The 27,318-nt window shown below is 40.1% G+C and overlaps 1 protein-coding gene across 8 annotated transcripts in view; it reads left to right on the plus strand.

Annotated features, from left to right (window-relative positions):
• Nucleotides 1-24,665, plus strand: part of BEND6 (BEN domain containing 6) — a 31,178-nt gene extending 6,513 nt beyond the window's left edge. For 2 of the 8 annotated variants that reach the window (XM_052809249.1, XM_052809252.1), the window contains exons 3-10: nucleotides 5,650-5,886; nucleotides 5,993-6,138; nucleotides 6,652-6,750; nucleotides 7,105-7,282; nucleotides 15,377-15,594; nucleotides 16,920-17,112; nucleotides 19,567-19,705; nucleotides 22,633-24,665. In XM_052809249.1, coding sequence (XP_052665209.1) covers nucleotides 5,691-5,886; nucleotides 5,993-6,138; nucleotides 6,652-6,750; nucleotides 7,105-7,282; nucleotides 15,377-15,594; nucleotides 16,920-17,112; nucleotides 19,567-19,705; nucleotides 22,633-22,900 — 1,437 coding nt within the window. In that variant the 5' untranslated portion in view covers nucleotides 5,650-5,690 and the 3' untranslated portion in view covers nucleotides 22,901-24,665. The other 6 variants (XM_052809250.1, XM_052809251.1, XM_052809254.1 and 3 more) reach the window with 6 other exon arrangements.
• The last annotated feature ends 2,653 nt before the right edge of the window (nucleotides 24,666-27,318 follow it).

The following is a 27,318-nucleotide window of genomic DNA, read 5'->3' on the forward strand; positions in this document are numbered from 1 at the left end:
TAATTTATGGTATCTAAGATTGCACCATGCATTTATTTTTAGGCAATGGAATTGAGCCCTAGAGCATTTGAAGTAAGCTGAATTGCTCTCTAGGGAGCTTTAATTGTGTTCGATAGGGACTTGACTCTTACGACTGTTGGGGTTGCTAAAGGCTGAGACATCTCCAAAGGGATGGCCCTTGTGATAAAAGACCTATGGGAGATTTGCACTTCTAGAGTAGCAGCTGAAGGCCAAGCAGAATACCAGAGGACAGTGGTGCTAGACACCTACGTTTAGGAAGACAAATTGATCCCTAGATCTACAGTGATTACAGTGATAACTTAGATACCTGGTGCACCAGTGACACCTAAATGTAAACATCTTAATCTAGAACTGAATCCTGCACTGAAAGCCCAATAATGATGCTGGGTTGCTATCTTGAAATTTATTGAAATGAACGCCATGTTTCACTGTTAGTTGAACAAAAGTTTAGTACTTCTAGACATACTAAATATACCTGCTTAATAAATTAACTATTCATCCTTTTCTATCACTCATTATTATAAATAAAATTAATGGTTTGATGCAAAAATCAGAGGTTTTCTAATAAACTTCTTCAAGCTTTTGATTTAAGCCACAGTCCTACAAAGGGCTTTGGCATATTTAGGTATTAATGTTACTTTATAGAACTTCTAGGTTGCTAAAACTTGCCATGCAGCTAGGTTGCATGGAGGGCACTACTGTGAAAAATAAAATGGCTTCATGAATTCATTGAGCCACTCAAATGGATTTTAACATGTGGGACAAGGTATGGGCCAAATTCTGCATCTAATCCTGTGGATTGTAAATGCTGCTGAGGCTTTGAAGTCAATGAGAAATGTGCGTAAATAAGGCCAGAAGGTGTTGCTTTACCATGAATAACATCACTTCTTAGAAAAGTATCTCAGATTATTTCATAGCTAGTCACACCAGGACACCAATCTACAGTCAGGAAGTGAGCTGTTGAATATCAGTAATAAAAATCATGTACTTCTATCCTTCCTGTGGAAGTCAAGTGGGATAATTTCTGTGCATTTATAGTCTGAAAAGTTATAGATGCCCTCCCAGATTTCCAGCTGAATTTGGAACTGAGCAATACTGATGATTCTGGAAAATCTGTACTTTGTATTTCTCAGCTGAGAGCTGCAGGTATGTGCTTTTAAGTCATATTTTCCCATAAAATGACTAAGATATCACACTGTAAATCTTTTGAGCACTAACAACACTTCTGCATTCTTCTAGCAGTGCCTAATTCCACTGAAACCATTAGTAATCTTCCACTGGTTTCAGAGGAATAAGATTAGAATCCACCACAGGGCATGTAACATACTTAAATATGGTCATGTTTTCCATCATACACTTGCTACAAAGAACTGGGAATTTTGAGACTTCAGTGCAGCCCAAGAGTTTTACACCACCATTGTATTTAATGTCCTGACAAGTTCAATGTAAAATGCCACAGTCTAAGTAACACAAACCAAATCTGTGACTACCACTCATTATGCTGAATTGGAAATAAATAGTTTTGAGTGAGGTAGATGAATTTCTAGCCCAGTAAAGGTTGGTTTTTGGTATTTTTTTTGAAGGAAAACGGGGATTATCAAAGGCTGAACGTAGAGGGTAGATAGTATGAAATGTTAGTACTTTATTATGGATCTGTGTTGCACGGTTGTGGTACAGGTTCTTGTTTTGCTGAAATAAGTGGCAAAGCCCTGTTTTAAGCTGGCAGAATCAGACCCATTGAGCAGGCCTACAATCTCATGTTGTAAATTTGTAATACTTTACACTGCATTTACTGAAAGGAAAGAGAAATAATGATCTCAGCATGCCATCTGCCAGCTCACTTGCTGAATGGAACAGACTACGTCAGTCAAAGGGTGAGATATGTCTTTAAATGACTTCTGTGGTTTTGGGGTTTTTTTTGTTATTGTTCTGGCTTTTGGGGTTGCTTAGTAACAATATTCTGTGTGCAAATTCGTAGCATCTGTGCAGAATGTGAGGTGTTAACATGTTTGTAAAATTTAAGAGTCCAATTAATGTTTCCTCAGTAGACCTTTAAAATTAAATGGCTCCTTCCTGGTTTTTTTATCCCCTTCTACAAATTACCTGCTTTTAGAAAAAGTAAAAACAGCCTTGTGTCTTAGAACAGTGAAAAATCATAAAATTGCATTTCAGTACTTCTCAAATAAGTAACTAGTGTTTTCAAATGGAGAATATAGCAGAATTAAGTAACTTGCAAAACATAAGTGGCTTTCAAAGGTCATATAATTCTGTCTTTGTGTTAGTAGCTCCACACAGGGTAATGTCTGCGAACAATTATATATCTTCCAATTAAACCACTGAACAAAGCACTCAGTGTCAGAAATCTTACTTGATGACTTGTAGAACTGTGTTAGAAAGATTTAAAACAGAGAACCAGATACACTTCAGCAGGCTTCATACTCCATCCTTTTGGCTCCCTATAGCAGAAGGTCTACTGGAATCTATCCTACTATTCAAAATCTATTAAAAAATACAAAAAGCTAGTATAGGATGGGTTGGACCAAACCAGCTTCTATCAGGAGACATACCTATACCTGTATAGTCACTGAATAGTCCGTGGAGAGAAATAGGCTCTCCCAGACAGTAAGTCATCTGCTGCCTTTTAGCTACATGTCTTAGGGTGAGATGAATCACCTGTCTTTCAGCAGTGACTGAGCCAAATGTGGCTAGACAACCTCTCATTTTTAAGGCAGTAAAAGTTTGGTAAGATTAATCCCACTTCCCAAGATTTTTTTTTTTTTTTCCTGATGATACAGTATACTTTGCCTTTGATCTGTTTTGGCACATAAAACATTTTGGAGGGAGGCATCTGCAGCAGTCTTGACTCAGACAGGGTTCACATTGACTCCAGTAGGAGAACAGGGTGAGAAAACACTGCAGGACTTCTCTTCCAGTAAGTGTTTTACTGTTCCATTTCCTCATTGCCTCACAGGCAAGAATCTTGACAGCTCAAAAGAGCTTTATAGATGTTGTAGATAAATTGCTGAGCTCCAAGTCCTGCCATGACCATGGTAAAAATTGTCCCTAGCTCTGAGTGGCTGCATGGATTTTTGTGGATCCGGGTGCTTGTCTGCTGTAATGACTGTGCAAGGGGTTTTGCTGGCTGTGGCCTTCACAGTGTCTACCAGTGGCACCAGGCTGTTGTTGTGGGCTCCAGACATCCATAAGTCCACATGTCCATTGACTTCATTAAGCTATATAACATGTATGCAAGTCTAATACCTTCCAAAAGCTGTTGGACTTGCTACTGCTGTGCTCGGACAGCACAGTGTGTATTTGAATATCCCCAGTGCCGTGGGAAATCATCACTTACCCTCCATGCTATGAACAGCCCGTGTATTCAGTGTGTCCCTGGAAATCCTGGGCTGGCTTGCAAACCCTGTACAAACGCAGACCACAAGACTGTCCCATGGCTCAGAGAATATCTGTCTCAATATAAAATGAGAGACAACATACAGACTGTTAGAGGACTATGGGGAAACATTAAAAAAAAAATAGAAGTCAGTCAATCAGCTGTTAGTCTTAGCATACTGGCAGCTCTAACTTTGCTGCAATTCTGTTGATCTTATGTGGGCTTTTAGGAAGGTAATGAAGTAGCTCACAACTGCCAAGGGCCAAGGAGGGAAAAGCTCAAAGTATTTCATTTGAGAATTGAAGAACTGGGTGATGGGGATTGTTGTGCAGGGTTGATCAGAGGTAGAAGTTAACATCTTTGTGCCAGATGAGAAATGTTAAGCTAACTTCTTTCGAAAAAGAAGGAAGAATACTGATGCCCAATCTGATAGCATACACCAGCTGTTTTACATCTGGTACATTGTTGTTCGGGCAAACATCCCATTTCATTTTGAATCTCACCTATCCCTAGCGAGGTCAGTGCTGAAACTTTTCTTCCTTTGGGTTCTGCTTTGTCTCAATATTTAGTCATTTGAACGATCCCTGTCTGTGGTATGAGAATCCACTCGGCATGGATTAGTGGCAGAACAAGGCCTCCAGTGATTCATGTTAGGCATAGATATTCAGGCTGCTTCCTCTCCAGAATTTGCATGGCATGGATGTTTCCTGGTCTTTCTAACTCTCTTTAAAGAAAATTAATGTGAATTCTTGAAAACACAGTCTCCTTCTTCAGCAGGGCAGTACTTAACAATCCTACTGCTATCACAGTCAACACATTCTGCGTAAAAGCATGATTTAATACTCTTTTTAATTGTGATTTCTTATGCTGCTTGCTTCATTGTATCACTAAATCCATTGACAAGAGCACAGCTGTTTTTCACAAATTAACAAGTTCACCCCTGTGTGAAAAGCCAGCTCTGTTGAGGTGTTGCACAGACATAGTGAATAATTGTGAGCTAGGCTTCTGCAAACGAATTGACGTTGCTTCTTGGAGCACCGCAGCCAGATTTTCTCACTTTGACATAATCGCCCCATGTAATTCTCCTTTCCTACCTCTGAGTTACCTTTTTGACAACCTCTGCATGAAGCACTAGATTTGCTTCCGACTGACTGAGGCCAAGTAAATCACAAATCACGCTGTCACATCTGGAAATTCATGAGTTTTCAGCTCTGTAAAAGTACTTCAGCTCTATGAACTGACAAGCTAAACCATATATGTGTTTTGGAAAGAAGATCAAGGTTTGACAAAAACAGATTTTCTATTTATTGGGTTTATCTGATTTAATAATTTTAAAGTAGAAAATATCTTCTCTGAGTATAATGGAAACACTTAAATGAACTGGTTACATTTCCAGTAGAGTTTAATAATGTATGTTACGTTTCACACTTCCATATAAGGCATATCAGCTTAATTAGAAAAATAAAACACAAAGTCTGACTTGTTTCCTTCTCCCAGTGTAGAACTTCAGTGCTTTAAGAAGCCCAGAAATGGTCCTTTGCTTTAAAAATACTGTTTTATGTAAGCAAAGGATTTAGCTGTATACTTGGGTTTGGATTCTCCTTGTTGCTGTTATTTTTCATAAAGCAGCCCAGCTCTCTTCCAGTCCTCAGCCTGTCATTTCTTTTGTACGTCAAGTTTTCCACTGCCAGAATGTATCATCCCTCACCTAGTCAGTTGTCCTGGGTTGTTCTGGGTTGGTTTTCAGTGGCTGCAATTGTACATCTTGCTGCCTGTGAGATGATTAATACAGCCCTGGAAGTCATACATCCCTCTTAATAGCATGTATAGCTAGTACTTTCTTTTGTTCTAGGGAAAGTTTTTATCACACCTGTATCTTCTAGTCAGATGCTGGACTGAAAAAGTTTGTTGGGGCAAATGTAGTAGTAATAGACATCCCAGCCAGGAGATAGATTAGGCATGGTAGTAATGTGGAAGCAAGGGCTCTGTGAGTGAAAGCTGTTTTCTGTGCATAGTTTTGGAGGCAACTGTCTGATGTACATGTATTGAGCAGACCATCTCCCATCTTTCAGGGGACATATAACATGCTGCTTGGCTAGTTTTCACCTCCTTATCCAGGATATTTCATGCAAGGTAATTACCAATATCCAGGAATAGAAGGGTTGTTTGGGGCTTTTTGAAGTATTCTTGTAACATTCCTGTGGCACAACACGGTAACAGCTATTTTTCCTATGAAGTCCTGCAGGCAGTGTCTGTGTGACAAGACAACCACTTAAAAATGAAAAAATTCACACTGTTTGATTTTGTAAATGATAATTCACTGCAAATCGGAGAGACTTCATGGATACAGGACCTTCCCAGTGATGACAATGAACTAGAAAGACTTCTGAAACCAAATGAGCACGTGCTAGTAAACTGGCCTGTGGGAAAAAGAAAGACAGAAAAACACCTGGTGAAAGTTGTGTACATGAGTGGTGAGTGCAGTTCCAGAGCATTTGTCTGATATGAAATTTTAATCTAGTTTTAAGGTATTGCTACCTGTTTTTCTGTGCTTTGGCCTTTTTTTTCCATCACTTCAAGATGACCCCCAAGAGCTGGTGGAAATGATGCAAAAGATATTACGAGCAGATGAAATTACAAAAATACAAGTCCTTGGAAAAGGCAAGAGGAAGAGGATAGAAATGATATTCTCAGAAAGTGAGGACAGTGACCTGGATAAAGAACAGGTGAGTTTCTGTCTTTACATGCCTGATATTGGTAGGCCCAAAATGGAATGAAACAGACTGTAACTATTGATTCTTCACACTATAATACACAAAATATGTATAGGAAAGGTAGGAATACCTTTACTATTCTTCACATGGTACCTCAGCAGAATAACCTGTCAGAGTAATTAGGCCAATAGATTTTGTCCTTTGCTATTTAAAGAGAAAAGTGTTATTCAAGACTTGGATGCTCTGTAGCTACCTTACATTTTCTCCCATAAGACAGAAATCTGACCACTGCATAAGAAAGGGAAGGAACCAGGTTTTCTGAGCTTTGCACTGTGCTGAGATCTGTAGTGACAAAATGTAGGGAAAGAAAACATAAATCTTAACAAAAAGTTACAAACATATTTTGCAAAAATACTAACCAAGAATGTCAAGCACACAGTGAATAAAAGTTTATGGTGTACTATGAGATACTGTAATGAAAGGCTTTATAGGAATGCAAAGGCACTATTATGCTCTTGTTTACAGGGGAAGATGATGAAGCATATAAAAAGAAATAAATCATTGCAGGCATCTGCTCCTGCCAACATCCTGAGTCAAGTTGAAACATCTTTAATTAACAAACAGGTAAACATCTCATCTTCAGTAATTTTAATGTATTAAGCAAAAGCAAACTGAAATGTATTTGTTTAGGGGAGCATATGACTTTTGTTTTAGTGAAGTTAACAGTTCTAAAAGACATTACCTTAGAAAATTGGTGAATGGAGAACAGAGAGAAGTACCTAACAGTTACATATTACACTGACATTTCATTTTTAACTTCAATAGGAATGGTAACAGCTATTATTAAAATGCACTGACTGTTTATACATTCTGTGTACAAAGAGAATATTCTGATTTAGCCAGATATTTTCATGTTAGTTTTAATGCTTTAATTTTATGTTGTTGCTCTAGATAGCACGGTTTTATTTTTTTTTCCAGAAAGAACCGTATTCAGGAAGCAACTTTCTGTACAGTGAAAGTAGCAGTGATGATGAAGAGCCTTTATTTCAACTATCCAAGGTAGAACTGTGTGCCAAAATAAAAAGTCTCAAGAGGAAGCTGAAAGACACCATGAGAGAAAACTGCCGCCTAAGGCAGTCCCTGGTGATGCTTCAAGGTAAAGTCAGGGGAAGTATTTTGATGAAGAGGAAAGCCCGAAGGTCATGAAAAGCTTGATTTATAAGAGCCCACTTGGATGGGTATTATGGATGCCTAAGCACCTGACACGATCAAGGCCTACCATTAGCATCAAAGTCTTTGATACATGGCAACATTTAATTCCGTCAGCACTTAGAAAAAACTGTCTTACATGGAGGCCAAGCAATTGTAGAGTTAGAAATAGAAAAATCTGTCTAAATCCTGTCAGTTGTTCCCAAGAGAACCTTTCTGTATGCTGTGTATAACTATCGGCTAAACTCAAATACTGACCAGTCCAACTAACCTTATTTATTAGCAGTCTCTCTTGATCTACTGAAATGTCATTTATTCTGGAATGATTTCATTTCTAATTACTTTGGTAATTCCTCATTATTGATAATCTGAGTTAGTTCCAGGTGCAGTAAATTTAGTCCTTTCAGAGGTGAACCATTTTCTTCTTCTATAAATGAATCCTTCATCACTTTGCGATCATCTCTGAAGTCCCTCTTACTTGTCCCTGTCCATTACTCTGGTGCAGCCAAGACTGAATCCAAAATTTCAAAAGATTACTGAATGAATAAGGTTTAGAGAGGATTTGCTCCTTCCCTTGCCAGCTACATCATACCATCCCTAGACAGCTGTTGTGGTTTAAGCCCAAATGGCAACTAGGCACCACATAGCCGCTCATTCACTCCCTCACCTCACAGTGGGATGGGGAGGAGAATCGGAAAAAAAAAAGTAAAACTCGTGGGTTGAGATTGGAATGATTTAATAACTAAAGTAAAATAAAATGTAATACTAACAATAAGAATAATAAAATACTATAATAATAATACTCATGAAAAGTAATAAAATAAAATAAAACCCAAGAAAAAGACAAGTGTTGCACAATGCAATTGCTCACCACCCGCTGACCAATGCCCGAGCAGTGATCCGCACCTCCTGGCCAACTCCCCCCACTTTATAGACTGAGCATGACATTCTATGGTATGGAATATCCCTTTGGCTAGTTTGGGTCCAGTGTCCTGGCCATGCTCCCTCCCAGCTTCTTGTACACCTGCTTGCTGGCAGAACATGGGAAACTGAGTAATCCTTAACTTAGGATAAGCGCTACTTAGCAACAACTAAAACATCAGTGTGTTATCAACATTATTCTTATACTAAATCCAAAACACACCGTACCAGCTACTAAGAAGAAAATTAACTCTATCACAGCCGAAACCAGGACAATATCCACCCCTTATTCTATACCATTTACATCATGCCCAGATCCCATGCTTCCCAATACATTACCATTTAATCACCACCACTTTTCCTGTCTTTTAATGTACACACACACATATCATTCCCACAGTCTATAGGCCATCTCTTTCAAATGTCCGTTGAGTTCATTCAGTCCATGACTTTGGACTCCATCTGTCATAACAGTCTGTCTGTGCAGGAGGGATGGTGCAAAGTCCTCTCAGTCAGCAGAGCAGGATTGGGCATTGGTGTGGTGTGGCGGGTGGGTGACATTGGGCATAGCAGGAGGATGATGTGTATTGTTGGATTGTTGCATGCTGAAGTCAGTCCCAGTTCTATCATCACTGTGCTTCGCTCGGTTTTATCAAAGTTCATTCTTCCTTGATCTAAGTGATTCTTACTGGAATACCATTGACGTAGCGTATAACAGTTATAATAATGATGACATACAGTGGCAGGATTATATAGCAATCAACATTATACAATTTAATCTATTGGCTATGTTCACCAAAATCAAATCGCCTTGTGGCACACATCAGATTTCCCCATCCTTCCATATCACCCACCAAGTCTACCCAGGTCCTTGAGCAAAAGCAATCCCACGAATGGGTTTACCTTTGCCTGAGGCAGGAGTAATGCAGACTGTTTTCCCTAGCATATTTTTTATGTGCACTACAGGGACTTTATCCCCTTCTACAGCATGTAGAAGTTCTGATTGGGCAGGGCCAGCTTGATTGGCAGATACTCGTAGTGTTGACTAACCAGGTGGCTTATGCTAAATGTGTATCTCAATGTTTGAAGGTCCCACTCCCCATTGCTCTCGGTGTAGTCTTTAACAATCCATTGTATTGCTCAATTTTCCCAGAGACTGGTGCGTGATAGAGGATATGATACACCCACTCAATGCCATGCTCTTTGGCCCAGGTGTCTATGAGGTTGTTTAGAAAATTAGTCCCGTTGTCTGACTCAATTCTTTCTGGGGTGCCATGTCACCGTAAGACTTGCTTTTCAAGGCCCAGGATAGTGTTCCAGGCAGTGGCATGGGGCCCGGGATGTGTTTCCATCCACCTGGTGGTTGCTTCCACCATTGTAAGTACATGGCGCTTGCCTTGGCAGGTTTGTGGGAGTGTGATATAGTCAATCTGCTAGGCCTCCCCATAATTATATTTCAGCCATCATCCTCCATACCACAGAGGTTTTAACCACTTGGCTTGCTTGATTGCAGCGCATGTTTGCTATTCATGGATAACCTGTGCGATAGTGTCCAGGGTCAGGTCCACCCCTCGATCATGAGCCCATCTATATGTTGCATCTCCTCGCTGATGGCCTGAGGTGTCATGGGCCCACTGAGCCATAAATAATTCACCCTTATGTTGCCAATCCAGATCTACCTGAGCCACTTCAATCTTAGCAGCCTTGTCTACCTGTTGGTTGTTTTGATGTTCTTCAGTGGCCTGACTCGTAGGTACATGAGCATCTACATGACGTACTTTCACAGCCAGGTTCTCTAGCCAGGACACAATATCTTGCTACAGTGCGGCAGCCCAGATGGGTTTACCTCTGCGCTGCCAGTTGCTCTGCTTCCATTGTTGCAGCCACCCCCACAGAGCGTTTGCCACTGGCCGTGAGTCAGTATAGAGCACTGTCCGTTTTTCTCATTCAGCAATGCCTAAAGCCAGCTGGATGGTTTTCACCTCTGTAAACTGGCTCAATTCAACTTCTCCTTCCACAGTTTCTGCAACTTGTTGTATAGAACTTCACACAGCCACCTTCCACCTCCAATGCTTTCCTACAATGCAACAGGAACCATCAGTGAACAGGGCATATTGCCTCTCATTTTTTGGCAGTTTATTATACAGTGAGGCCTTTTCGGCATGTGTCACCTCGTTCTCTGGCGATATTCCAAAATCTTTGCCTTCTGGCCAGTCTGTGATCCTGGACAACTGGGGTTTCCTTTTCGAGTCCATTGCGTGATCAGTACAACCCACTTACTCCATGTAGCATCAGTTGCACGAGGTGTAGAAGGGACCTTCCCCTTGAACATCCAGCCCAGCATCAGCAGTTGGGGTGCTAATAGGAGCTGTGTTTCAGTACCAACCACTTCTGAGGCAGCTCAAACTCCTTCATATGCTGCTACTATCTCTTTCAGTTGGAGTATAGCGAGCCTCAGATCCTCAATATCCCCGACTCCAAAACCACAAGGCTCGGCCTTGCATCTCCCCCAGTGCTTTCTGCCAGAGGCTCCAGGTAGGGCCATTCTCTCCGGCTGCAGTGTAGAGCACATTTTTAATATCTTGTCCTGCAAGGATTACTGCACGAACAATCTCCTGTTTAATTTGTTCAAAGGCTTGTTGTCATTCAGGACCCCATTTAAAATCATTCTTCTTAAGAGTCACTTGATAGAGAGAGCTTACAATCAGACTCTAATGTGGAATATGCATTCTCCAAAAACCCACAATGCCTAAGAAAGCTTGCATTTCCTTTTTACTAGTCAATGGGGACATAGCTGCTATTTAGTTAACCACATCCATTGGGATGTGACAATGTCCATCTTGCCATTTTGTTCCTAAAAACTGGATCTCCTGTGCAGGTCCCTTGACCTTACTTTGTTTTATGGCAAAACAGCTTTCAGAAGAATTTGGATTATTTTCTTCCCTTTCTCAAAAACTTCTGCTGTGTTGCCCCATATGATGATGTCATCAATGTATTGCAGGTGTTCCAGAGCTTCACCCTTTTCCAGTGCATTCTGGATTAGTCCATGGCAAATGGTGGGGCTGTGTTTCCACCCTTGGGGCAGTCGATTCCAAGTGTAGTGGACACCCCTCCAAGTAAAAGCAAACTGTGGCCAGCACTCTGCTGCCAAAGGGATTGAGAAAAACGCATTAGCAGTATCAATTGTGGTGTACCACTTGGTTGCCTTTGACTCCAATTCATATTGAAGTTCTAACATGTCTGGCACGGCAGCACTCAGCGGTGGTGTAACTTCATTCAGGCCACGGTAGTCAACTGTTAGTCTCCACTCTCCATTAGACTTTCACACTGGCCATATGGGGCTGTTAAAAGGTGAACAAGTCCTACTTATCACCCCTTGGCTCTCCAGTTGACGAATCAGCCTGTGGATGAGAATCAGGGAGCCTTGGTTGGTGCGATATTGCCGCCGGTGCACCACTGTGATAGCGATTGGCACTTGTTCTTCAACCCTCAGCAACCCCACAACAGAAGGCTCCTCTGAGAGACCAGACAAGGTGGACAGCTGTTCGATTTCCTCCGTCTCCAAGGCAGCTATACCTTTTGGGTCCTCAAAATACTCTCTCTTGAGTTAATCTATGCCAAGCATGCACGGGGCCTCTGGGCCAGTCACAATGGGGTGTTTTTACCACTTGTTCCCAGTTAGGCTTATTTCAGCCTCCAACACAGTTAGCTGTTAGGATCCCCATGTCACACCAGAAATACAGATGGGTTCTGCCCCTTTATAACTTGATGGTATTAGTGTACACTGTGCACCGGTGTCATCTAGAGCCTTATACTCCTGTGGGTCTGATGTGCCAGGCCATCAGATCCACACAGTCCAGTAAACCCAGTTGTCCCTCTCTTCCACTTGGCTGGAAGCAGGGCCCCTTTAGTCTTGGTCATAGCATTCTCCACTCACCTTTTGTAAAAATAGATTAGAATTCCTTCTCATAGTACCAGGAGTAAGATCAGCCCTTTCACTCTGTCTAGCACACTGCTCACACTGCCCACTGGAGACTGGAGCAGCAATTTTCCTGGAAGAACCGTCATCTGTGATTGTTTTTCCTTGCAATTCACATACCCATGCATCTAGGACCAAGGTAAGTTTTCCATCCCACTTCAGCAAATCCTCTCTGTGTTCATGCAAGTAAGACCACAGGGTACCCTGTGGTGTGTACCTTCTATCTCCTCTCTCTTGAGCAGAGTGACACTTACTCCTGATAGGTGAGATATTGGTCCATACAGGTGGGAGGCAGAACTTATCCTCACATTGCTGGAACTCTCGGGACAGTTTCTTGGCTAATGTGTCTGGCAGTTTCTCCACAGCTGAGATGAGGGAGGAAGAGACACTTTCTTCGTATCGCCAGTCACCCAGCCAATTCATCCATTGTTGGTCCCTCTTCATCTTTCCAGTCCATTACTGCCAATGAGTTGGCATATGACAATGGTGTGCTTTGTGTAAACTTCGCCAGGGTTGCGTGCAGTGGACTTCATCTGGATCTGTGGGTAGCTGTGCCTTGTCTGGGTCATAATAAGCCATCTCCCACACAGCTAATTCCCTCAGGTACTAGATATCTTTCTCCATGGTAATCCACTTGCTTGGATGATCTACAACATCTTCCTTGAAGGGATACATTTCCCTCATGCCTGACAGAAGTTGCCTTCAGAAGCTGAGGGCTTGTGTCTTTTTTCCAATAGCTTTGTCAATGCCCCCTTCCCTGGAAAGGCATCCCAGCTGCTTGGCTTCCCTAACCTCTAATTCCAAGCCACTGGCTCCATTATCCCAGCATCAGAGCAGCCAGGTGATAATGTGCTCGCCTTGACGATGGCTAAAATCTTTTTGCATATCCTGCAGCTCACTCAGGGATAGAGATCAGGTGATTACCTCTGGTTCTGCCTCTTCCTCCTGTTCTTGTGATGACTCTGGTTCATCTTCATCCCCTCACTATGTGAACTGATTTTTTTATATTTCTTCTTCTGTATAGGGGCGACTGATACTGGTACTGGTTGATTCTCTGGTTCAGCTGCATCACCCATCACCGGGGTTTGAGTAGCCACAGTGTCTGAGTAGCCGCAGTACCTGTCACGGGGGTTGATCTCTGGGTGGTATTTCTAAATAGTTGTTTAACCCTAAACAGGACCTGAACCACATTCAGGAACATGCTGGTTTTAACATCCCAAGGATATTAAAAATTTGCAAAATTCTCAGAAGCTATTGTAGTTAGCTTGGCGGAGAAGGGGAGGATGTGGGAAGATGTCTCCCCCTGTAGGTTGGCTCCCTGAGAAAAGGTAAAAAGTGTAATTATTAACAATTTCCACTAGATGGCTCCTGAAGTACAGAGGTGACGACAATGCTGAGTACAAATACCGGATTAGTCCCATGACCGATAATTTTATCAGTGTTACATAGTACAGCAAAGCAAAAACCTTAATCCGCTTCACCTTATGGGTGATAAGCAGTAGGACAGGGACTGTGTATGGCAAGTGAGGTGATACATAACACAACTCTTAAGAACGAGCACTACGACTCTAAAAGCCAATAAATCAACATTGTGACTAGCAACTATTAAACTAATATAATGAATGCTTATAACAAATTTGTTTTAACATGCTCTGGTTAGATCTGTCATTATCTCAACCCTTCGGGCCCCATGCCGGGTGCCAAAAAAGGATTGTAATGGTTTAAGCCCAGCTGGGAACTAGGCACCACACAGCCGCTTGCTCACTCCCCTCCTCGCGGTGGGATGGGGAGGAGAATAAAAAAAAAGTGAAAGTCCTGGGTTGAGATAAGAACGGTTTAATAACTAAAGTAAAATAAAATGTAATACTAACAACAACAATAATAAAATATAGTAATAATAATAATAATAATAGTAATGAAAAGGAGTAAAATAAAATAAAATAATAATAATAAAAAAAAAACCAAACCAAGAAAAAGACAAGTGATGCACAATGCAATTGCTGACCACCATTGATGCCTGAGCAGTGATCTGTGCCTCCTGGCCAGCTCCCCCCAGTTTATAGACTGAGCATGACATTCTATGGTATGGAATATCCCTTTGGCTAGTTCAGGTCAGCTGTCCTGGCCATGCTCCCTCCCAGCTTCTTGTGCACCTCCTCGCTTGCAGAATATGGGAAGTTGAAAAATCCTTAACTTAGGATAAGTGTTACTTAGCAACAACTAAAACATCAGTCTGTGATTAACATTATTCTCACACGAAATCCAAAACACACTGTACCAGCTGCTAAGAAGAAAATTAACTCTATCCCATCTGAAACCAGGATAACAGCCTCATATCTCTTTATTTTTTTTATTGTCGTATGATTTTGCAAGTGCTTATCAGTTTCATTGCCCACCTGATTCCATTCCATGTTATTCATCTTGGTTTGAATCATTCATCTCCACCATTTTAAATATTATTTTTAAACATTTATTTAGTGTCTGACAACATTTCTTACACATTTAGGTCCATTTGCCTTGCATCTTAAGCACTTTTATTAGCCTTTTACAATATTTTCTGTAATTTAGTGACTCTATCTTGCTGATTCTTCATCCCTTGCATCTTTTTGCTCTGAATTGATTCTTCTTAATGGTCTCAATAAAAGTTTATATTTGAAAATAAATATTACTTGGAGAAAAGGGTATTTAAAAGATACTCTGTATAGATTGAAAAAGAGGAAAAAAAAGTCTATGCAGTCTATGTAACTTCTTTGAAGCAAAAAAAAAAATCAGACATAACATTACTTAGTCCATATTTGATAGCTTTACAGACTTGTAGAGATTTTGAGATTGCAAAAACAAAAAAGAGAAATAGCCTGCATAGTGCCATGATTGGTGTAAACTAATAGTTCCTCTTAGTCTTACAGAGAACTGATCTATCCTATTCTAGAAACAGAGCCCAGATCTTCATGGGTGGGGACAGCAGAATGGCAGGAAAACATCTGAGAGAATAGGAAAAAAGCATGTTAAAGCATCTTTGCTGACTACTTTGACTCTTTTGCATCATGACACAAATCTAATTGCAAAAATATACATGCTTATGTAATTAGAGTCTGAAAGCTTTAATTATTATTTTACCCCTCACTTTCCCTTTGATTTCAGTGTTGCCGCAGGCAGTCACCCATTTTGAGGAACTGGTAGGGATGGCTGAAGCACTGCTCAAAGGGGGAGTGACATCATCTACGTCCAGTCTGCACTCACATGCTGTTTGGAAAGCATCTAACAATCCAATAGCAGATTCATATGCAGCTATGCATAGTAACTCCAGCTCACCAATAACTTTGAATGTGGAAGATGAGGAGCAACAGACCGAAAAACAGGTCAGTTAACAGGCAATTTTAGGCATAAAAATTAAAACTTTATACAATACAAACGTTACTGTTATAACGAATATAAAAAATAAGCATCAGTAAAAATAATTTTATCATCATTCAGCTGATGACGTGACTTGTGCAGAAGGCTCTTTTCATGACAAACACTAGACTTCATTTAGTGTGCTGGTACACTTTCAAACTTGCTTTGATTTTGGTGGCTTTGCACCTCTATGACTAAGGGCAGAATGTAGATACGTGAAGAAAATACTGAGATCCAGGAATAACTTCCAGCCTAATGTTCTGGATGCCAAAGGGGAATGGTAGTATTTCAGAGATCATCTAAGAAAAATACCATCAGTCTGTTTAAACTGTTAATAAGTAAATGGAGAATGGTATGTTTCTGCTCTCGTTCCAGACACTGGCCAGCAGTTAAGCAGAAATACATATATATAGATATTGAGTAAAGATGTTCCCCTATTGTCTGTAATTATAAAAGAGCACAATTGAGAAATCTGAGGCACAGAGGCTGTACGTGAAAAATGTAAAGACACAACCAGAAGAATATTTCAGCTTCTGCATTCACAATTTACATATACATGCTTATGCACTGAGTCATGCTGGTCAGTGGAAACCATTCTCGTGTGTTGTCATGGGGTCCTAAAACCCAAAGAAATATATTAAGAATTATCAAGGTATGTTGTTTTGACTGAATATTGCAATACACAAAATTTGACCTAACATCTCCAAAACAATAAAAAGACCTAATTTTCTAAGCAACCTAGCCTCACTTAATAGAGGTAGCTCAAAATTACCCATTAGGAGAGTTCAAATACTCAGGCTGTACAACTGCTGTGTGTAGAAGTCACTCTTACAACCCAGGACCAGATGTCACAGTTCTTAAGGCATGTCTGCTCAGAGGCAGGACTATTAGCTTGGGCATAGTGCCATGCTCCCAAGGCTGTACAAAATCCACGCCAGAACTGGACCACAGCCAGCCTGCATGGAGTGCAAGCAGAAGGATTTAGATATGTCTGAACATGTCCTGTCTCCACTAGTGAGTAATAAGGATTGCATGGTGAAGTGTTTGCTAGGATGAATGGGGTCCTTAGTCTGCCCCGCACTTGCTTCTGAAAAAAATCAACCTGTGTGTATAGTTTCAAATGTTGAGTGGTATGCAAGTTTAGCATTGATCTCAAGCACACAGTTTTCAGAGATTAGTTTTGAAATTGTGGTTTAAAAAAAGAAAATTAAAAAGATATTTCAGAGGTAATACTATATAATATTTCTAGAGAACGTCAATAGTTATGCTTATGACCAATTTTGTTTTCCAGTTCAAGATCGAAAAGTGGCAGATTGCACTTTGTAACAAGAGCAAACCTCAAAAGTTTATAAATGACTTGATGCAAGCACTTTATACACATGAATACATGGCTACGCACAGCCTGACAGGTGCAAAGTCCTCCTCTTCAAAGGATAAAGCGGCAAAACCAGCTATGAATCAGAATGAAGTTCAGGAAATCATAGGTGATGACTTGTTATCATTGCTCACTGTGGCAGTGACTTGACAGAGGGCTTTCTGTGAGGGAGGGGCTGTAATGCTTAACAGCTGGTCTACTCAGGTGGTGTGCTGTTTTGTATTTCCTTCTTTGGCTACATACTTTTTTAAACCATCTGTTACAAATACTGTCAGTGAAATGCTAAATAGTAGTATTTCTATTGTGTGAATTTTGTTGGTTTTATTTAAGTGGCTACTCAGGCACAGTGAGCCTTTGAAAGGTTAATCTACAACAGTCAAACTTGGAGCATGATGATAACGGATAAGGGAAAGCAAAGAGAGGACACACTTGGATCAAATTTAAAATTGTGTCTGCTATATTCTTAAGTTAATGAATGTTATGAATTCTGACATTTTAAATAGCGCTGGAGGCAAAATGAGACAATAAGTATAGAAGACAAGAATAGTGATCAGAGAAACAAACAAAATTTGTTTTATCCTGAGGTTTAAGGCAGAAGACGTTTGGTGCATAGGAAAGAGAATCATATCAGATGGAAATAGCAGTTTTAAAGAAAGCAGTATTTTGTGAGCACATGAAGTCTGATTTTTATTGGATTCACACCTATAGCTTAATACTTGAACAACTGTCCTGGTTGTGGCTGGGATAGAGTTAATTGTCTTCTTAGTAGCTGGTACAGTGTGTTTTGGATTTAGTATAAGAATAATGTTGATAACACACTGATGTTTTAGTTGTTGCTAAGTAGCGCTTATCCTAAGTTAAGGATTTCTCAGTTTCCCATGTTCTGCCAGCAAGCAGGTGTACAAGAAGCTGGGAGGGAGCATGGCCAGGACAGCGGACCCAAACTAGCCAAAGGGATATTCCACCATCATTCCATCATTCCAATCAAATGTCATGCTCAGTCTATAAACTGGGGGGAGTTGGCCAGGAGGGGCAGATCACTGCTTGGGCATTGGTCAGCGGGTGGTGAGCAATGGCATTGTGCATCACTTGTCTATTTCTTGGGTTTTATTTTTCTCTTTTTTTTTTAATATTCCTTTTCATTACAATTATTATGTTTTATTATTATTTATTATCTTTTATTTTACTTTAGTTATTAAATCGTTCTTATCTCAACCCATGAGTTTTACTTTTTTTCCCTGATTCTCCTTCCCATCCCACTGGCGGTGGGGGGAGTGAGTGAGCAGCTGCGTGGTGCTTAGTTGCTGGCAGGGGTTAAACCACGACAACAACATAGCCTAAATTCCTGTACTAGAATCCTTCCCCATTGCCATTCCCTTGGACTTCCCCAGTTCTCTCGGTTCCCTTCCCAGCTTAGCTCCATTTTCTGTACCTTGGTCCAGTTTTGTTGAAGTTGGCTAGCAGTTTCAAAAGTTCTCAGTTGCAGAAATCTCTTTTCCTTAAGAACCTAGCTAGAGAAAAAGGCCCAAAGTCAAGAGAGAGAAAAGGGAAGAGTGTGTTAACATGGTGAAAATATATTTAGAGGTGGTAAGATGAGACCATTTCAGAATGATGTATGAGAAAAATTAAAAAGATTTCATGGGCTGAGAAGAACGGTTGGACTCAATGATCTTAATGGTCTTTTCCAACCTAAATGATTCTATGATTCTATGAGCTACTAGTGACTTTTGTAAAGGTGGATTCTAGAGAAGGGTCTAGGCAAGACTGAAAAGGAAAGCAGGGAAGATAATCAGGACATTGAATACAGCATGCCATGGAGAATTCAGTGATAAAGGGGAGCCTATAAAGAAGTCAGAGAAGTCAAAGAAATCTGTTAAAGGAAATGGGAACACTCCTGAATTCAAATACAAAAGTGTCAACATTATACAAGAGAAAAAGAAGAATAAGAAGGAAGCCTGGGAGTTCTAGTACTGTAGAAAATGAGTTAGTAGATCAGATTAAAGAAGATAGAAACTGTAAGACTTCAAAATGGAATTAAAGGGGTGAAAAATCAAGAGAAGGGAAGATGATGAAGAAGAGGGGAGCAGGAATCACATTCCTGATGTTGAGTCCTGTTAGTATTGCAGTCAAAAAGGTTAGCCAAGCAAAACAGAAGGGAAATTTTTAGGGAAAGAAAGATCATCTGCAAATGAATATTAATTAAAAAAACCTGTAAGATTCAGAGGCAAAAGGACTGACGAGAATAAGAAAAGGACTCTCTGATCAAGAAGAGAACAAAGGGAGAGAGGATGAGCAAACACAAATCACTCACTACAGGAAGCCCCTGTGGCCCTGGAATTCCCTTTGAGTCTGCGAAGAGCAGGCACAACCATATGGAAGGCACAGAGAAAAGCAAGAGCTGGCACATGCAAAATCAGTGGAGCAGTGTGTGAAGATAGCAAAGTAACTAGAGCTGAAGCTGAAGTAGCTGGAAATTTCAAAGATGCAAGAAATGCATTTTTAGATCACACATCTGTTGTTTACCTGATTTGGAGGCCTCATATACCATTTCTTTATTTTGCAGGAATCACAAAACAATTGTTTCCAAACACAGATGATGCTTTAATTAGGCGAATGATGGGACAAAAACTGAACAATTGCACCAAGAAGCCAATTTTAAGCAAAGATCTTAACTCAGGTGCTTTTCAGAAGCATAGCTTTTGGTAAGTCTTAAAAAAATTGTAGCCTGCAATGTGTAATTCCATATATTACCCTGTGGTAACAAAATCTAAAAGCAATCTTAAAATTACCATGAAGATACATGTTCATATATGCATTGCCAAGTAGGTAAGTATTTTCATAACCTTGTACAAAAAGTGCGTAGTAGAGAAGCAGCCCAGCTTAACATTACAGCACAAAAAAAGTTGTTCATTCTAGACAAAGCAGCACAAGGCTATTAAATTACAGGAAGAGAATACAGAAGTAAACACATGAAGTAACTTTGATCAATATGACTATTTTAGTTTTGGCATTATTTACTTTTATTGTGAACAAGACTAGTCTAAAAGTGCTGAACTCATCCCTATTGTTGGTGAATTCAGCTATTTGCATAGTACTGTTTCCACATAGACCCCAAATACCCAAATATGTACTCCACAAATACCACATATCACAGAATAGTTGACGTTGGGAGGGACCTCTGTAGATTGGCTAGTCCAACCCCCGCTGCACAAAGCAGGGTCACCTAGACCAGGTTGCTCAGAGCCGTGTACAGTTTGGTTGTATATCTCCAAGGACGGAGACTCCACCACCTCTCTGGGCAACCTGTGCCAGTGCTCGGTCACTCTCACCGTGAAAAAGTGTTTCCTGATGTTCAGATGGCACCTCCTGTGTTTCAGTTTCTGCCCATTGCCTCTGGTTCTGCCACTGGGCACCACAGAGACGAGGCTGCATCTTCTTCACACCCTCCCATCAGATATTAATACACATAGATAAGATCTGCTTGAGCCTTCTTGAGGCTAAAGAGTCCCAGCTCGCTCAGCCTCTCCTCAGGAACAGGATAAACGATTAACAAGGAACAGGATAAGAGCTTAAAATCAGTGAGACAGGGAGAATAGATTTGTCCTTACTTAGACTTTCCATACTGAAGTAATATTTTACTTCTTCCTAGTGCAGTTCTCTCGTGCATGTTTTAAAATCTGTATTTGCAACTGTAAGACACTTTATAACAAACAAACAAAACCACCCCAAGATATTTGACTATGTTACAACACAATTGTTTGAAAAGTAGCAGTGCTTTGCTACCAAAATTCCTCTCTAAGCCACCTGGTAGTACTCCATGGACCACCAGTGGTCTATGAATTACTGCTTGAGAAATACTTAGATAGTATCTATTGGAAGAATCCACATACACAGGTTTTCCCATCTGGAAACAATAAACAAATGCACCAGCCTGGCTAAAATACAATTTGTTATGTTAATGCTTTTCTTCTAGAGATGAGAAGGCTTCATAAAACAAAGGTCCTCTGTATTTGTAACATAGAATCATAGAATCATAGAATCATTTCGGTTGGAAAAGACCTTCAAGATCATCAAGTCCAACCATTAACCATGCCCCCTAAACCATGCCCTGGAGTACCCTATCCACTTGCTTTTTGAATACCTCCAGGGATGGTGACTCAACCACTTCCCTGGGCAGCCCATTCCAATGTTTGACAACCCTCTCAGTAAAAAAATTTTTCCTAATATCTAACCTAAATCTCCCTTGCCTCAACTTGAGGCCATTTCCTCTTGTCCTATCTCCAGACACCTGACAGAAGAGACCAACACCCTCCTCACTACAACCCCCTTTCAGGTAGTTGTAGAGAGCGATAAGGTCTCCCCTCAGCCTCCTCTTTTCTAGACTGAACAACCCCAGATCCCTCAGCCGCTCCTCATAAGACTTGTGCTCAAGGCCCCTCACCAACTTGGTTGCCCTTCTCTGGACACGCTCAAGCAGCTCAATGTCTTTCCTGTAGTGAGGGGCCCAAAACTGAACACAGTACTCGAGGTGCGGCCTCACCAGTGCCAAGTACAGGGGAACAACCACCTCCCTGTTCCTGCTGGCCACAGTGTTCCTGATACAGGCCAGGATGTGATTGGCCTTCTTGGCACATACAGTGTGCATTGATTCACTGTAGTATTTTTCCTTGTCCTTGACACAAGTGGTAAAAATAACAGCATAGAAACACAAACTCTGTCTCTTTGAAAGTATTAAATCTTAAATATTTCATATTTTATATCTTTTTTTTCATCAGATGAATCCATAAATTTTGTTAATTCCTGAGTCTTCTCATGTACAGACAGAATATTCCTTGAAGCCTTGACGGGAGGATCTTGAGCTAGCACTATAACAATTCTGGGTTGTTTTTTAATACTGCCTATAGACTTTTAAATTTAAACTTGTTATCTTAAAGATATCTTTATGTCTGTTATTGACAAATGCTTATGTAAAATGCAGTCCAACAGCCATTGAAATCAATGCAGATATTGCCTGCATAGTCTCTCTTGAATGGATGCTTATTAGAATGCATTTATAATGGATTCATTTTACATCTGTTCAGAATTTCCTCACTGTAAAAGCATTTAAGCACCTTGAAAATAATCAAGATGATGGTGGTGATTCCTTTAACTCAGATGACACAAGTTTTCTCTGTAAGAAAACTAGGAGAATTTAAAAGTGCTCATAATCTCACTGTTACTCCTTCAGTTCACCTTCCAGCAATAAAGTAGAGAGAGGGGTCAAGAGAAAAACTTGTTGTGCAGTACCTTTAGTAACAACTTACACACAAGTTACTAACTTTTAAAACTGGTGATAACTGCAGTTTTGACCTCCTCCCTTGCTGCTCTTCCTTCCTTGCCCACCTCTTCCACCTTTCCCCAGAATACAGTTACAATTCAGGAAAAAGAATTTGGAGTCAAATCCAACAAGACAGACAAGTCACCATCTCAGATTCATAAGGCTGAGGTGAAACAAGGAAAAGGGGAATATGTCAGTGAAGAAAACTAGTTAACTAGTTAATAAACAAACTCTGCTGCTTGGAAACTTCTACAGTAGTAATTGCACATTTAATGTTAGTATCTCAAGCTTAGTTATAAATTGTCTCAACAGTGGTTCAACGGCTACTTCTCAGGGCATCATCTCTTCAGCTGTTCCTCTCAGTACACAAGACCAGCAGGATGATGACTCACTAGCTGCTAATGCACAAATTCAGCAAAGTGACAGCTGTCTGACTCTTTCACCTCCCACCCCACAAGGTCAGCAGGAGTGCTTCAAGCCCACTTCTTCTAAGGTGGAGTCTCATCTCATCAGAAGCTCACCAGTGGCCTCTCCCAACCAGGGTTGCAGACAGGATCTCAGGAATTCAGACAAGGAATGACAGAAGGTATTTCATACCAGTTCAAATTCTCAACAGAGATTAAGGAGAAGTATAAAATAAAAAAGACATAATATCTAAATGGGCCTAGCAACAGTGGACATATATGCTGCAAGCAGAATAGAAGCCTGAGAACCATTTTCTCAAACAAATGAAAATCCCACAACCTAGAAAAAAATGAAGGCATATTAGTATCTTTGGCTTTAAGATATTATTAAATATATGCATGTTATGCAGTAATTCAAAAAATGTAAACTTTTTCTGAAGAATATAAGTAGAGTTCCCCTTAGTTAGAAAAAGTCATTATTTAAAGTAATACCAAAAGAATGTGTAAGAGGAACATTAAGCCCCTTGATTTCACCTTGACAGCTGATGGAAAACCGCTTTACCAGAGACAGCTATTGGATATTAATACAAAAAAGATATAGAGGTATGAAAAGAGAATAGAAAAATTTCTTAGTGAGATGAAGACTATGGCCAGCACAGGGTTAGCAAGCACAGGGTCACATGAGCAGAAAAGAAGAAATAAAATAGATATTTAAGCATGCTGTTACCTTGGAAAGAAGAAAACATTCTTAGGGCAATGAAACTGCAGCTCTCAAGATGTCTGCAGGAAAGAAGCAGTTCATTTTTAACCTCTGGAAGTTGGAAAGGCAATGAAAGAAGCCATGTTCTCTCTCAGTTCAGGAAAGAGTCCTCCAGGATAGCCTGTTTGGTTTTGGAGGCCATAGCTTCTTTCGTAGGCCTTCTGCTGCTGTTACTCTGCTGGTTTGGCAGCTCTCACTCTCTCTTCTTCCCTGAACATCATGTCCATAGGATAAGGGTGCCTGATCCCTCCAGTCAGGAAATGGAGGACAGTCTCTTGGAAGTGATTAGTAAAGGGCAGAGTTGCCAGCCTCTACTCCCTGTGTTTCGATTTTGGTATGCTACCTCTTGCTTAGAGAGAGGGTGGACAGGTGGACATTCCTCATGGGACTGGGACCAGAAAAATCCCAGTAACTGGGCAGTTCCTCTTGAGATGTGACACCACTTGTCCCAGGGAGCAGCTGGCAGTCACACACCCTGTAACTGCCTGAGGAGGAGGGAAGGTACATTTTTTTTCCTCACTGGCTGATACCAGCTTTACAGGATGCTGGTAGCATGGGAAGGAGAGAACACTTGGATTATAGCTTTCATGCTTGAGTGTCCTTCTCCCAGAACAGAGAGTACTAACAGTTAAAAATATTTCATACGTGGCAAACAAGCAATTAAGGAATCAAGATGAAAAAAAACCCAACATAAAGTTGAAGAAATCTAGCTTGATTTGAGGAGGATTTCTATAGCTCAGGAGATCTGAGTTACAGAAATAAATTAGAAATAGTGTTAGGGTGAATGCTGGGAAAAAAATCTGAAGATAAGGTTAGCAGCCAAATGCCTCTAAAGGGAAGTGCTGCAAACCTAACTGTACTAGAACAATGCACTAATAAAATGCACTGTGGAGAAGACTTTTGTGTGGGCTGGGGTATGAATTAAGTGATCTGCTAGCCTTTTCCATCTCTCATGTCTATCAATTCCTTGTAGATAGAATCAGGATGAAAGCAGGTATGAAATACGATGTAAGTTCTAGCTCATGTTCTTAACTACCATCTATAAAATGTAACAGAAGGGTGTTTGCTATTATGTACATTTTGTGTATGTAATTGTGTGTACAGCCTGTAAGAATGTATATAATTAATCATATTTTTGAAGCAACTTTCTATCAAATAAAATGAAACATTACTACGTCTTAGTTCTATTTTATTGTCCTTACTGTCTTCTGGGCCTTTTCTTACATCAGCCTTTGTTGTACAATCTACCATGTAAGGCTGGGTTTTTTTCTCTTGCTTGCCTTGTTTTTTTCTTTAATAACTGTTTTGAAGCCAACTTCTGCAAAACATGTAATTTTTAGCTGGGGAAGGGGTTGGCCCACCTACAAGGGCTCTCTAACCTTAAAGTTGTCACAGCTGACATTGCGCAGCTGCAGCTGTTCTGCTGTTCGGGAAGTATAGAAGCACTTGGGCAGGTACATGGGCCAAACACAAGCACCTGCTCTTCTTGTCGCTAGTGCAGCACTACAGGTCACGCTGTACTATGTGCTTTTCTATTCTGCTGACTTGGTAAGTTGCTGGCAGCTTACCACAAAGAGTAAAGGAAGATTTTCATGGTAGGGTGAAGGGCCTACTCCCAGGCATGGGCCAAGGAGAGAGATTGGTGTTCTGGACAAAAAGAACAACATAGAGAAGAAGACATTTTAATGTTTTACTAAAGGGTAAAGAGGGAGAAAGCTGCAAAGAGCCAGTTCCTTCCTCTCTCCTAAAGTACAGGACTGATGTTATCCCACTGGATAAAAGAAGATAAATAGCTTTTACACAACTACACAGTTATCAGAAAAGCCATACCAAAAAGGAAGAAAATATGACTGGTTTTCCAAAATGACCCTGACAAACTCTGAGAACACAAAATTGAAGGCTAGATAATCACAGCTTAGAAACTTCAGAAGTAACAGAAAGGGAGAGGAGAGCAGAACAGTCTAATGCTGCTTCTCCCAAAATTTGCGCTAAAATCAAGATTAATCGGTGGTGTGTAAATGTTTAGTGTCACAAAGTGTAAAATTCTTCTGATAAGAGTGACAGACAACACATTATTTGCATTACTCAGAATTGGAGAAGGCTGACAGCTACTGCAGAAAAACCTAACAGCTATATGACTGTACAGCATTTAGTAACTGGAGATTTAGTACTGAAAAGGTAGGCAATACTAAAACTAATAATTTCAACTATTTGTTTCTATTACTGCACTTTAGATATTGAATTTGAAGATTACCATGGAAAAAAATTTGGTCATTGTTTATTATGAACTGCTCAGTAAGACCACTTGCTTTCTCAGGAGGGAAGAATATTGAGATATGCAAAGAATGGGATAAAAAACTTACTGAAAAAGTATACTATTGAATAAATTGGGGTTTTTAATGCATGTCAGCTTCATAGAATCATAGAATCATTTCGGTTGGAAAAGACCTTCAAGATCATCAAGTCCAACCATTAACCATGCCCCCTAAACCATGCCCTGGAGTACCCTGTCCACTCGCTTTTTGAATACCTCCAGGGATGGTGACTCAACCACTTCCCTGGGCAGCCCATTCCAATGTTTGACAACCCTCTCAGTAAAAAAATTTTTCCTAATATCTAACCTAAATCTCCCTTGCCATGTCCCCTCTTATTATGGTATGTAGATAGCAGTCAGAAAAACCAAACCACCAGACATCTATCTACATTTTCTAGATCAAGAGTAAGCAGCAATATGCAATGTTGACACGAGGGAAATCAATGGTTAAAAAGGCAATGTTTCACTCACCTTAAGGAGTGACAGCAAATGGGATAAAAGTAGATAGAAAAATTTAAAAGAAATGGGGATTAAGCAATAAGAAAAAAAGTAGCGATGAATTGGAGATGTAGAAAGAAAATCTAAAAAGTGATGGCACAGAAGCAAGAGAAGAAATCATTTTAAAAAGCCAGCAAAGGGAAGAAAAGTAGGCATAGAAAGAACTTAATAAACCATGGAGATTAAGGAAATAAAGGGCAAAAATAAAAAATAGTGACAGCAAACTAAAACAGGGACATAGAAAAAGTATCTAAAAAGCAAGAGCGCTAAGGAAAGACAAATAATTAAAAAATAAAGACAGTGAGAGAGAGCGAATGGGATAAAAGTAGACAGAAAATTTTAAAAGCAACAGTGATTAAGGAAATAAGGAAAAAATAAAATAGTAGTGATGTTGAACTAAAATACTATAAAGTATTTTACTATAAAGTAAATCTAAAAAGTGATGGCACAGAAGAAAGAGAAGAAATAATTTAAAAAAGACCGCAAAGGGAATAAAAGTAGACATAGAAAGAACATTTTAAAAGTGAGGGAGATTAGGGAAATGAAGGAAAAAATTATGAAATAGGGACAGTAAACTAAAACAGATGTAGAAAGAAAATTTAAAAAGCAAGGACATTAAGGAAAGATAAATTATTAAAAATAAAGCATGATATGAAGACAGCAAATGGAATACATGTAAACAGAAAAATCTTAAAAGCAATGGTGATTAAGGAAATAAATTTAAAAGTAGCAATGGTAAACTAAAATAGAGTTGTAGAAAGAAAATCTAAAAAGTGATGGCACAGAAGAAATCATTTTTAAAAGACAGTGAAGGGAATAAAAGTAGGCATAAAAAGAACATTTAACAGAAGGAAGAGGAGGAGAAAATAGGGGGCAACTGGAGGAGGAGGAGGAGGCAACAGGAGGAGGCAATGAAAGACACCAACAGGAGTAGGAGGAAAAAGCAGAGGAGGAAGAAACAGAAAAAGAAGCCAAGGAGGAAGAGGCAACAAGGGGTAATGAGGCAACAGGATTGTGAGGTG

This window comes from Harpia harpyja, chromosome 15 (genome assembly GCF_026419915.1).
Source record: "Harpia harpyja isolate bHarHar1 chromosome 15, bHarHar1 primary haplotype, whole genome shotgun sequence".
In the NCBI taxonomy this organism is placed as follows: domain Eukaryota; kingdom Metazoa; phylum Chordata; class Aves; order Accipitriformes; family Accipitridae; genus Harpia; species Harpia harpyja.